Source organism: Apteryx rowi, unplaced genomic scaffold (assembly GCF_003343035.1).
Source record: "Apteryx rowi isolate R43461 unplaced genomic scaffold, aptRow1 scaffold_3, whole genome shotgun sequence".
NCBI classification, from domain to species: domain Eukaryota; kingdom Metazoa; phylum Chordata; class Aves; order Apterygiformes; family Apterygidae; genus Apteryx; species Apteryx rowi.
Window position 1 is genome coordinate 4,480,095 of NW_020449418.1, and position 13,492 is coordinate 4,493,586.

The following is a 13,492-nucleotide window of genomic DNA, read 5'->3' on the forward strand; positions in this document are numbered from 1 at the left end:
TCTGCCCGCTGCCCAGCAGGGCACACACATCAGCATGGACACATCTGTCCTGGGTGAGTCCTGTGCCCTAGCAGTTGTGTGACTGTGTTAGTGGAGAGCAGTATATCTGGAAGTGATGGATTCTGTTGGATGCAGGATGTGGCGTTACATGTAAATGTAACAGATTATGTGGCTTTTGTGGTCATGTGTGGGATTGGGATTGAGAAGTGGATCTTTTAGGGGGCAGATGCTGTTCCTTAAAAGGAAAGAATCCTGAATTGGTTAGGGGTAGGGTGCTGGATGTGGGTGGCAGGCAAAGCGGGGAGTCAGTGTTTRGTGCTGAGACAGTGGACTAATTGGGATTAGATGTTTTTAGACTCACTACCACATTAAATTTATCTATTCTAAGTTTATGCTRATTTAGCTGAGAGGGTAAAAAAGGGAGAGAAGGGGGCTGCTGTGATGTTTCAGAAAAGGCCATTAGGGACATAAAAAAGATACTCAATTCTGCACAATTTGAGAAAGAAGATATCTGGTAGAAGTTGTTCAAGGTTGCATAAGATAAGTTACTGCCAATTATCATTGTATTGCAATTAGTATTTGTTTGCTAATTAAATAGAACTGGCTTTTGGTGACTGAGGAATTCACTCTTATTAGCAGGCTAGAGAAGCTGAAATTTGCTGCCTTTCTGAGCACATTGAAAGATACACCTGCTTTAAGGGAGCTGGTGATGGCTGAGGATAATAGGTCTATTATGATAAGATAGAAGGATTTCTTAGGCTGAGTTCCTATTGGAAGCATTATTTTAATGACTGGATTGTATAATTTAATGTCTTTGGGCACCCACAGCTTTGGAAAGACCTTTCTTATTTTAAATAAATTAAAATAGATGACTTTGGGGAAAAATCTTTTGGTCCAATTTCTTTTATATTTTTTGAGGCACCTGTGTACAAGTTATGAGTAATAGAGGGATATGACCCATCAATCAGAATTTCAGTATCAAGGAATCTTTTTAAATGTTTCAATTTGTAGTTTTTATTTTCTCACAGRCAGAAAAAAATAATTAAAGAATGTGTTTTTGTAATGCCAAGCAAAATGGTAGCTTCATCTTGTACAAGATGTTTCTGATATGGAATTTACAGCCCAGCTTTAGCTGTATTTCATCAGTTACCAGTAACATAAAAGCAAGATACCATTTTATCTGTAGCAGGCACTGACTTTCAAAGATGACTTTCAAAATCAAGGGACCAGAAGAGCTGAGCTCATTTCTAGACTATCAGCCCACATTTCCTCCACGCACAAATGCCAGTGAATCAGTTCTCTAATAGACTGTTTGAACACCTCACCTTGACCACATCTTTCTCTGCTCTTAATACAGAGCACATTGCTGCTGACCATTTTTTTGCAGGGTGATGTGGAGCATGCATTCTCCTAGGCCTAGGAAATTGTATTAATCTTCTGCTGTGTACTTTCATTTCATTTCCTGTAAAAATCCATCTTCTGCTACTGGAGTTGACCTAAGGTTAGATGTCAAGGGAACAAATTACTGGTACTTGCTCGATACCCTAAGAGTAGCTATAAATAGCAAGCTTTATAACCCTACTGATCCTTGAGATACGTAGTGATAAATATACTCCTACCAACCAAGAAAAAGAGCTTTGTGGCTATAGGTGATGTACATACTATTTGAAACTGACACAGAAATCATATGGCTGTATCACTCAGATGATTTAAAACAAAACAAAACAAAACTGTATTTGCATGCTTTAAAGCAGTAATTAGTGATTCTTGGGTACAGTATTCCATATCTTATCTCACATGGATATTGCAAAGAACCCAAGGCTCAGACTAGCACAGCCTTTAAATCCAGCAGCAACAATTTTTTTATTTTTTTTTGGTTATGTGGTTGAGTAGGGTAACAGTCTAGCTAATACCTCTGCCTGATCACTACTAGAACTCAGAGCTGGTTGAAACCTTTCCAGTGGAGTAGTTTTCATCTGGAAAATGCAGMATCAGTCAGATAAATCTTTTGCAATATTTTAAAAATGAAATCTTGAGAGAAAATGTTGAAGAGATTTGAAACAAAGTATTTCATTYTGATTTTTCTCCTTTTTTATTTGCATTTTTTTTCCCCTTTGGACTGAAATCTAGACTATGCTGTAGAATATTCAGTTGAATACATGGTAACACTGGTACTAGTAGGATGAAACACTCTGAAATGTTCTTTTTTGACTTAATCTTTTTTCCCCTGTATTTCTATTCTATCCCGATTTCAGAACTGTGATGGTTTGAATCTGGATAAAACCAGAATTTTCTCTGATAGAATTGCCCAATGGAAGGGGATTCCATCTTCCAACTAGCTTTAATATACACTTATGTGTGTAAGACACTCTCTAGGCTGGTTTTAAAATGGTCCTTAGGAGTCAATGGAGTTACTTCATTATATCAGCTGAGAGCCTTGGACAGTGGTTCTGAAAATAATGTCTTAGGCTGTCTGGGCTTTTTAAGCTTTTCAGCTATTGATTTGTACTGGCCTGATAGAGCTAGGATTGCATAATGTGTTGCAAATGCTTGGATGGTGTTAGCTGGGAAGTCTCTTTTGCAAGGCATGTTACTAAAAGCCATAGAAGACCTGCAGTGTTTTTATAACACAGTAAAATTCCTTGCTCTTAATTAGAAATGTGCTAAAATAGTTGTCTGGATAACGTGACTATGGATGCAAACATAGCTCTGAGCTAGTATATCAAATGCTGTAACTGAGTTCAGCCTGCTGTGATTTCTTTGTTTTTTGGGTTTTTTTTTTTTGGCCTGGAAACAATCACCTTTGCAACAATCCTGCTACAACTTAATGTTATGATAGGGGTGGGGAGTGCAGGACATGTAAGATTGTCTCATCTCACTGATTAACAGAAGAGCTTCCTGCTGCTCCTCCCCCAAGCGACAAAACCCGTTAACCACTCATTGAGGTGCCTGAAATTTATTTTGGCCATTACCATCAATTAGAAAGCTAATAGTTGGATGATTATTGGGCTACAGTCCTATCTATTTGTGTGATTTACAGCCAGACTGGGGTGGAGATGGGAAGATGCAACACTCAGAGAACCACTTTATAAGCAGGACCTTAGCAGTAAGAGTCAGTGTGCCCAGTGTAAACCAAAYGGCAAGGAAAATCATTAGTCTGTCAGGATTCTTTTAATTAAAACAGCATCTTTTAATTAAAATGTAAGGAAGAACAACTTGGGTCTGATTTAATATCCATCATAGCTAAGATGGGATTTTGTATTGATGACCTTATGGCCTTGAGTCAGGCTGGGCCCATGGGACTAGCTTTATTCTGAGCTGCTTGGCACCTAGTGGAGGATGCTCTGTAGRTTGCTGATAAAGGAAGGGTGGAAGTTTGCATCCTAGCCTGCAAGTTTGTTTTAAGGAACAAGTCAAATGGGCTTCTGGGCTAATGCTCTTCTACCTGTAGTCCACAAATCCTGAAAAAAACTCCAAATAATCTCCCTAAGGTAACAAGGAGCAGCAAGTCTGTTGCCAGTGAACTCCTATTCCCTGCTTCAGGGCCTGCTCCTTCGTTAAAAAGAATGCTGTGACTGCAAATGGAAAAATGTTGAAAAACAGTGCTCTAGACTTTGACAGGGAAGGAGAAAATGCTTGGAGTATATACAGTCAGATGCACAAGTGTAAATAGTATATCAACTTCTGGTATATATAAATTAATCAAAAAAAAAAATCAGTCATCTGGCCTATGATAAAACAGAGTTACTGATCCTCTCCACTTGCATCCAAATGAAATGGCTCGTAGAAAAACAGGAGARACTGCACCAGTGTTTCAGCCAGAGCACAACCAATACTATCCCTGAGTCCTTTACTGGAGAGGGTCAAGKTAAGGTCTCCCTGCGATGACTCTCTCTCTTTCTCACTTTGGGTGCTTGCACTAGGCATTGAGTTAGACTAATTAAAGTGATTATGACTTCTAGCTCCCCTCCCCTCTTCTTGGCTTTTGCTGCTTCCATCAGTGAGGGGCTGCRGATGGGTCTTTCATGCCACATGGAGAGGAGAAGCTGGGATGGAGATTTGAGGGAGAGCCCTGGAGAGTCAGCGGCGCAGCTGCTGCTTGCGCCGCGGAGGTGAAAACTACAGTTCCTCCCACAGCTGCCTCACCTTGCCTCTAGGRGTGGCACCAGTCTGACTTTCTAGGGGACTGGTAGCCAGGCAAAAAGGCAGTAAATCCAGAGTTATTTTGCCACCAGTGTAGTCCTTTGTCCTAGGCATCCCATCTCCTTTCCCAGAGCTAACCCTGCAGTGGCTTTTTAGCACAGCGCTGTTTGAAAGGGGCTCCTGAATGTAGCTGTGGTCCACAGCAATTCCTAGATTTACAATCAGTTTCTGCAAGTAATGCCTAGAAATCTTCTTCAGGCTATTGCAATTAAGGCTCTGTGTGTAATTTCTTGTACAAAAAGTTGGAAATTGTACACTTGAAAGAAAAATCTTCATGTCTTGCATTCTGACAGCAAAGATTCTTCTGATTTCTTGGAAGCAGCTGCTTCCAGGCCAGGGAGAGTTGATTGTTGAAGCTGCCTGTCTGGTTCCAGTTTTACAGTGGTGCAACTCCATAGGAAATAGTCTGGATTTATATGGTGGAGTGATCAGGATCTGACTCCTGATCAGCAGGCAGAGGAAGATTGGAGCATCTGAGTATGGATTTTATGAAGYGCCAGTGTCTTCTGTCCTTAGCCTGAAGGCAGGAGAAATCATTGTACAGTACAGTGAAAGGGGGATCATTGGTCAAATGAGATAGGACAGATGACATGTGAAATTAGAGAAGCAATCAAAGTGAAAAAATGTGACTCACTCCCATCTAATCCAAATTTGACATTTTGTCCACTAAAGAATCTGATTTTGCTCTTTGTTTTGGAAATCCAACRTTTGTGCTGCAATTTCTCTGAAGCCTGAAGGAAAAAAAGCTGATCTCCACAACACAATGGACTGTTACTTCTGTTTAAAAAGTGGCAACAGAATCTGGTATTTGAAAAGGGAGAGAGGGGGGGAAAAAAAAGCCAAAAAAAAAAAAAAAAAGCCCTTTAAGCCCCAGCTTGCAAGCACAAGATGCCTCTGGATTGTTAAACACAGTTTTGAAATGAGTTATGCTGCCCYGTGGCTAGTTCACTGACATGTGAGGATCTGAAGAGACATTGTACAACAGGATACATGTTTCACTAGACCTGAGGCTGGTAGATATATCCACATTGCCACTTTGGCTTTCCTCCACTTTACTCTTTGCCAAGATGATATACACCACAAACTGGCTTTCTGAGGCTTTCATTTCAAGTGAATTTACTAGGTGTCTCCAAGAGGCAGTCAGGTGAGCCACGTGGATTAGTTTGCTCTGAGGGTTGCTTATCATAGACAATATGGGTGTGGYTGGTCTCCACCAAAGAACATTGTGCTTAAGCAGAATAGATGTGAAATTAGCTTTTAGCAATTCACAGAGGGAACAAGCTTTGCTTCATAATAAGGACAGTGTAGAGCATTCCAGGTGGAACCCACCCGTGTGCTCAGCTCTGCACAGCTGAGACGACAACAGGAGCGTGGGCTGCTGTGAAACTATGATCCATGACTAGAGCTTGCTTGGGCAGATACAGATTTAGCCATGTGGCTACAGATTCTGGCAGGCCCTTTACCAAAGGGATAGATGGTCATTACCTCAGACGTCATACAGTCATGAGAAACAGCTACCCTGTTGAGAAAGAGAGAGAGAGATTCTCCACTTGGGTTGCTAATCTGAGTACTAACTCCCAGCTGAAATAGCAGTGAGGGTAAATTAACCTGAATCATCTTTCCTGAACCATTATTTTCAGGGGAAATAACTCAATGGGTCACTTGCAGATAACACCCCCTTGCCCTCTTTGTCGCCCTTCCCCCTCCTCCCTTGCCTTTCTTGCTGTTATAGGTAAAATTTTGAATAAGTATCCAATCTAATATATAAATTCTGTATTAGATAATAAAACATGAGATTCTTTTCCTGCTTGTCACATCTTTAAATTATTTATAGCAATAATCAAGTGAAATATATTAAGCCAAAAATTGCAAGGAATTTGACAGTGTATATTTCTGCTCATTTAGATTACTCCAAATAAAAGTTGATTAAAAAGGAGAAGAAAATTGAATTAATTTAACTTATTATGCAGAGAAATGTTGATTTTTAGAGTTTTCTATTATTGCTTTTAAATTTTTTCCCTCTGGCAAAAAGCCTTTCAAGCAATTTCTGTAAGTGGGAAACTTTATTTTGTGATGAGAAAACTCTTTCCATAAGGGGGGGAAAAAATGCATTTCAGTAAAGTCATACAAAAATTTGTAACTTTATTTCTAGTAAAAACTGCAGTCACAACTCAAAGCAAGACATTTTCAAAATGGAGGCTTAAATCTGTTTTAAAATGTGGATTTAAACTATATTTAACTTTGTGTTTCTTCATTTTGGTGTTTATATTAAGGCTCCTCAATGCATGTTTATACATGCGAAAACCCAGAAAATTTATGCTGTCAGGACGGGGTGGGAGGTCCCTGGAGCCTGAGGGGACTTGCATTTTGCCCTGTCACAGACTTCCTTGCAATGAAGAAGTTACTTTCCTCCGCAGGTTCCCCCATCTATAAAGTGGGAATAGTAGTGCTTYCCAGCCTGCTGAGGGCCTCATGAGGAAAAAAATCATGAAATGTGTTCACATAGCGAGAGCGCCATGTGGGTCCCTTGAGTTTTTGAAATCCCTTTTTTTTTTATTTTTTTATTTTACCYGGGAGATGTCTTTAAAAGTTCATTTCAACCTGTCAGGCTTAATTTGAAATGTTTTAGTGTGGTGACAGGATCAGTGCTATTACAGACGTTTAAAGAAGCGCTAACTAACTGTTTGGGCTCTTGCTGCTGTCAGGCCACGTGATAAAACTGCCCCCTTGAACCAAACTCTTCTGAAGGCAAAAGAAATGCTCGCAACCAGCTTCAAGTCACAGCTTAAAATGAGCTACAGCTAAAACCTGGCCAAGATTCATTAGTTGAGTGAGGAAGAGGAGGCCAGGAAGGCATGAAGGCACCGTAGGGCTGGTCCCTGCTGGAGAAAGGCCTTYGGCAGGGGCAGTATGGCCAGGACAAGAACCGCTTCTGTGCTGAGAGCACCTGGCTGCTCAGTGGGATACAGAGGTCTTAAATAAAAAGCCTGCCTTCTGTCTTAAAAAGCCCGCAGGGAAAATTTCCCAAAGTTTCTACCCTGCTAAGCTGGACCTGTGCGGCGGTGGGGAACAGCAGCTGCTCAGAGAGCAACACCAGGGAAGAAACATGTACAAATGGGGGCACGGGCTGCTTGCTGCATGGAAGCGGTGTCCAAGGACACAGCTCTCTCAGGGTTTACATCCGCTCTTACAGATCCTCTTCAAAGTGGAACCACAACTTCCCTCAACATGTCTCAGTCTCCCCGTTGGGAACAGGCAGGGCCCCTGGGAAGTACTTAAAGAGTTAGTGAGAAGGTCAGCCAGTGGCAAGAGGTATTCAGGTGAGACAAGGTAATTCTTTGTAAAACAAGAGTAACTCTCTACAGAGGTAAAAGTTGGGGTGGGATCAGCTCTATTCTAAACTGAGATCAGGCATTACCTTCTGGAAAAATACCAGGGTTGCACATGAAGGAGTTAAAACAGGCACCAAGGGAAAAAGTGACATCTGTCAATGGCTTGTGAAAGGCTTAATAGGAAAATATCTGAACTTAACTGGTTAGCTGCGGAAGAAGACTTTGATATTATTAGCTTTTGTGAAACATGGTGGAATGACAAAAATCAATGGGAAACTTTAGTTGTTGGCTATAAAACCACAAAGGAAAGAGTTTCAATTTAAGTGATGTGGGAATAGCACCTCAGCCTGGAGAGATCCCCAGAAAGAAAGAATGCAAGTGTCAAGACTTTTAGAGTAGAGTTTACAAACATATTTGAAATGTCAGACATAGGAATATAAATGTGCTCCTGAATTACCAGCTCCAGTATTTTTCATGTTAAGACATGAAAGATCATTTTTTTTAATATCTTAATTATTCTTTTATTCAAAATTTTACTCAGTGTGAAAGCCTTTTGCAAGTGCAGCCTGGCACACCATGGTTCTGCCTTCTGCAAACRACCCAAAAATCTGCTCGCGTAGAAATTAATGTGATGGTGACTGGCAAATCTTGTGCTCAGCTGGCCAGTGAGATTTGCCACATGGCAAACCTAGTTATGCAGGACGTTAGAACAGACGGTCAAATAATCGTTGCTGATTCTTGCTCAAAATATTTGACTCTTGCTGGGGGTGAATTCATGTGCAGGAGAAGCAAGCAAGAGCCCCTCTGTTTGCCCCAMTCCTGATCCTGCCGGGTGGCCCTGCTCCGCTGCTCCCTAACCAYGTTGCAGGTGCTTCTGGTCCTGCTTCCCGGGGTTGACTGCCGCGTGGAGAGCASGTAGAGCAGCTCTTCAAACTGTGGAAGGAGAATGAGGACATGATATGAAAGACAGTCTTTTCACGTTAGGAAAAAAAAAAAAAAAAGTCATGTCAGTGTATGAAAACTAGGCATAACTGGTAGCAAAAGAACAAAAAAGCGTAATCGGTGTCAATTAAAGTTATTGCTTTTTAATAATATGAGTTATAACAAGGAATTTTGTGTGTTAACATATGCCTTTTATGAGGAGAAGGCTGCATTCTCACAGGCAAAAGAGATGATATTGCATAGCTTAAAGTCTAGAYATAATGTTTGTTTTTTTTCTCGTGGGAGTGTTCCAGAAAGATCTTCTTGCAAAAAAACAAACAACAACAAAAAAAACCCCACCAAACTTTGACCAACCTTAAGCATTGTTTGATTTTATTTTTATTTTTTTTTGTCTTCATCAGCTTAGGTAAAATAAGTACAGACAACCTTAATTTGTAAGAAAAGAGAGTAAGAAGCAACTTGCTAGAAAATTTATTTAATCTRTACATTCAAACTGACAGTCCTCTGGATTTCAATCTGCAGTTTTTAAGGAAAGATCATTTCCATAGGGTTCATGTTGCTGGTTGATTCAGACTGCCTATTATAGTTTTGAAATATTGGTAGGAATGGATTGAGATATATTCATGACAGTAGGTGGACTAATGGAATTCAGTGACTTTATTTAAAATGTGCAGAAGTTTATTATAATACAGTAATAGAAATGTCATTTACCCTGACGGTAGGAGAGGGAAAAGCCTTGTGAATGAATAATAATGAAGCTATTTAAATGTCAACGTTCTTGCCGACAGTTTGCAAAATATAAGTTATTCTAGATGTTTTTAGTCTAGTTTTGTTTTAATTTATTACACAGGAAAGTTTAGTTTCACTCCCACAATTTTGGCTTTTTTAATACTGTCAAATGAACTGGTAATAATTAAGATGTTTATCTTGGGCGTTAGCAGAAAACAGTATGATTTACACACAAAGTAGGGGATTTGATTCCGAACAGTTACTGGTAAAATTTGGGATTGATTTAATGGAAGTAATTACAACTAAGATGGTGGAACAGGTGTGAAATCAGTATTGAGGCAAAATACTCTCTTTGTGAATATTACACTTTAACCGTTTATCAGCTGCATTTCAGTAACACCCACAATGTGCTAACACATACTTTTTTTTTTTAATTCGAATGTTTAGTTAGACTGGCACAGATCTCGGATCTCTCTGTGGACCTTTATTTCATACTTAAGTGGGCTTATTTGGATTTAGCCTGTGACTGTTCCCAGTCAAATCAAAACAAATCAGCCTAAAGATTTTGAAGCTGAAACGGAACAAATTTAAACGAGTTTGTTTAAACATGTTCAAAAACAAAACAAAAAAAACCCACCCCCAAACACCAGTCTGAGAAACCGTCGCAACGTGTRTGCCTACCCAGGACCTAATAAAACAGACTTACTGTTCTTTCGGTTACGTATGGTTGTTTCAGTAGCTGCGGCATTTCAGCAGAAGGTTCAGAAGCCACAGAGTTTCACGTCTGTGTTTTCAGCTCTGTAGGTCCTGGGTTTAGTCCTTTCAGGTGATTTAGCCGGATAGCTGCTTGCTCTAAGCATTTTGTACAGACACACCAAAACTGAGCTCTCTGCAGAGCTTCAGAGAAGCGGCCTGCCGCACGCGGAGTGGGAGTTGTGGGTTGGCATGTATCTGTTCCCCTTTCGATAACTGGGTTTGAATTTGGTGATCCGACGCTGTCGTTACCACCTGCACCCTGCTGAGGTTCACGTGTCTTTTAAAACACTTCCAGGTTAGGGTGGCTTCCTGGATCACCAAAGGGCTGGTAAAGTTTTCAGGAGATAGGAGTCTCATGSTGCTTTATATACCCATTTAATAAGAAAAAAATGAAGAGCTCATTAGCTAGCCTGCCAACCGATGCCTGTTTATATGTGATAGGAATACRATGAACCCAGGTTGGTGAGATACCCCCTGGGTTATATCCCAGTGGTGGCTTCAGGTATACTCAGTATTTCATCTGACATGATCCTTTCCTTCCACTGCTCTGTGCTTGTGTATATCTATAACCATTTCCTTGTGTTAAAGTACTTCTGTGTTCCCATCTGCTGTTGTATAACGTTTATTCCCCTATTAAAACTAAGGGTAATTATAGAGTGGTGCGAGAGAAGCAGCAGCTTGTAGCTGGGCAGGTAAAAGGACTGGTTATTCGTACTTTAGAACACAGTGATGAGAGTAAGATCAAACAGTAGCTCCTTTTGATCACTTGCTTATTTGTTCATCTGCGTGTTTTTCCAAACTTTCCAGTCTTTCTGTTGCTTTTATGGATGTTGACAGAAGCACACATTTCCATCTGTAGATAACATTACCTGTAAATAAAGCCGTGAATGCAAAATAATTGTCTAGAGATTTAAAGTAAAAAGTAGCTGGCAGTTCTGACTAAGATTATTATTTGCAGTATGCTTGCAACATCTGCTTGGCTGTGATGAGGGTGCTGGGTTCTTTTCTTTAACAACTTCATAACAGAATTTAAGTCAAACTTTCATCACTCTTACCCCCTTTGGAAGGCTCCTATTTTGAAATCGGTATCAATGGTTAGAGAGAAGCTGCATTACTTCATTAATATATTTTTTCCTAACTCCATGGGTCAGATTCAGTCCTTACACTCTTTACATTTCTTTGTTGACTTAAATTTCTTAAAGGATTTTTTTTTGATGCATAATGTAAGAGAAATACTAATCTAAACGTGTATACAAGTCTTGACTATGAGAAGGCAGTGGGGTGAGGTGGCCAGGGTAACCAAAGCGAACTAGCAGTCCTCGGTAAGGCTATGTTCAGCTCCCTCTGTGTGGCTCCCGTCACCTAAACACTGGAACATCTCTGAAACGTTGAATATAGAAATAACTGTAACAGTATCCTTCTTCTCAGTCTACTGAGGAAATAGCTCAGTTAGTTTGTGTGCTTCCGAGAGAGATGACCTTATAAAGGGAAAGATCAATGAGTAAGTAAGAATTTGGTATTCATGTTCTAACCAACAAAGGTCATATACACACAGGCATGTGTTTGTTGGAGAGGGGAAGGAAAAAGCCGGYGTCTGGATCTGTAGGCCAGCAATTATACAACCAGGACAGGCACCTGCATTTGGTTTGATAAAGTTCCTGAATAGAATGACTCAACTTTAATCCAAAATGACATTTTGATGTAATCCATTTTAAGGGGTGAAAAAATAAGCTTTGTTGTTGTTTGTTCATGTGCTGACTGCAAGATCTGAAATCGCGGAAGCTATGACGTGAATGTAGTCGTCTGTAGGTGTGGAACCTGATCCAAAATCCTAATTCAAAAAAAAGGGAATTTTGGTATATGTTCAGTGCCCTAAATGCCTCTGTGGATTTGGCAGTCGTTTCCTAGGTAGAAGGACAGAACCTGGAAATTATGGCTACCTATGGATAGCTTTGGAATGAGTAAGCTTTGCAGTGATTAGCAGAAGGAAAATTTGTACTACTGCTCACAAGGAAAGTTCCTTATTGACCTGTTTGTACATTTTAATGGCAAGGTAGAGTTTTATTATCTGGAAGTATATGTTATGCTTCCAAATGTTTCTTTTGCCCAGATAGATGTCATTTTTCTGGAATGTATGGATACCAGTTGTGCTATTATCTAAATCCCCTAGTTATTGGTACATAATTCAGGCAAACGAGCTGTTTAATGAGAAAACCTCTGCTGATAATTGATCTCAATTCCAGTCAAGTGTTAGAATAGATGTTATGGGAACTTTATACAGTCTTGTTTGTTCTCTTTTTTTGTTACTCCTGAAGACATGTAGTCAGTGTCTCTACAGGTAATGCTGATATCAGAAATGTATTTTCTCTACTGAATGGTGGTGTTCAAGCAAGACAAAACCATATTTGTCCRTGCAGTCTGCTGGTCCATGTGACAAAGCCATATAAATTGTAATGCTCATGTAGTTAGGTTTTCACAAGGACATCCATGTTTTTCACAGAAAAATGGATTCAGCTGAAGCAGTTACAATGGGATATGCTGAGAAAAGACTTGATATCTTTACAAAAATTTAGTCTAAGCTTGGAGTATACAATGAAATGATAACTTTAGCCCCTTGCTGTCTGCTATTTTATATTTATGACAATCGTTATAATCATCTCCTACATGCAGAATTTAACATTTCTTATTGTACATGTTYATTTTAAAGTGCTTTGGGAAGATGCTGGTTTAATTTTTCCTAATCTAATTTAAATGCAAACGATAAGCACTCACATGACACTGTGTGTATATAATTAAGTATCATTATATACCACATGAATCATTCAAAAAGCTCCAGAGAGCCATTCTGCTATGTAAAACTTGACTTACATTGAAGAGCAGCAAAGTGACTTGTGCTTTTGTGATTAAGTGTTTGTACTTATGAAATCTCTCTTTGAATTATAGGTCAACAGATTATGGGACAACATATGARAAACTGAATGATAAAGTTGGCCTGAAGACTATTTTGAGCTACTTGTATGTTTGTCCGACAAACAAACGTAAGGTAAGTGATAACGTAGCTGACTTGTTTTGACTTTATGATTGGACTTCTGTCCTGGTCATTTCTGTCCATTTCTTCAATATCTGTTGCTATTTAAGAGAGTGAGAAAATTTCTCTTCTTCAAGAAATGTGTCACTTCACCAAAATATAAGCTGGTTTGCACCACCCATAAGTCTACTTTTGAGGATATATGTTAGCAAAAGATGGCCATGAAATGATAGGCATAATAGGTATCATGCATCTGATCATTTGCTTACCTTTTGGCTGGTGATGATTTTGCTGTTTGAAAGGAAGAGAGACTCATTAATAGAAATGCATCTACAGCAGCCAGATTGTATGTGACATTATTTGTCTTTTAAGTGTTCTCAATAATGAACTGAACAGGATTTAACAAAATGCCTTCCAAAGCCCAGAAGGTTTTAATCATGAGAGCACACTGCTGAGTAACAGTTTACCAAGAATTTAGAGTGCTGACATGTTCCTAAAAGGT

The 13,492-nt window shown here is 39.6% G+C and overlaps 1 protein-coding gene across 1 annotated transcript in view; it reads left to right on the forward strand.

Annotated features, from left to right (window-relative positions):
- The window catches only part of SORCS1 (sortilin related VPS10 domain containing receptor 1), a 315,565-nt gene that overhangs the window by 125,323 nt on the left and 176,750 nt on the right, over positions 1 to 13,492 (forward strand). Inside the window, exon 7 of the mRNA XM_026069669.1 lies at positions 12,906 to 13,005. Within this exon, the coding sequence (XP_025925454.1) occupies positions 12,906 to 13,005 (100 nt within the window). The remainder of the gene's footprint in view (positions 1 to 12,905; positions 13,006 to 13,492) is intronic.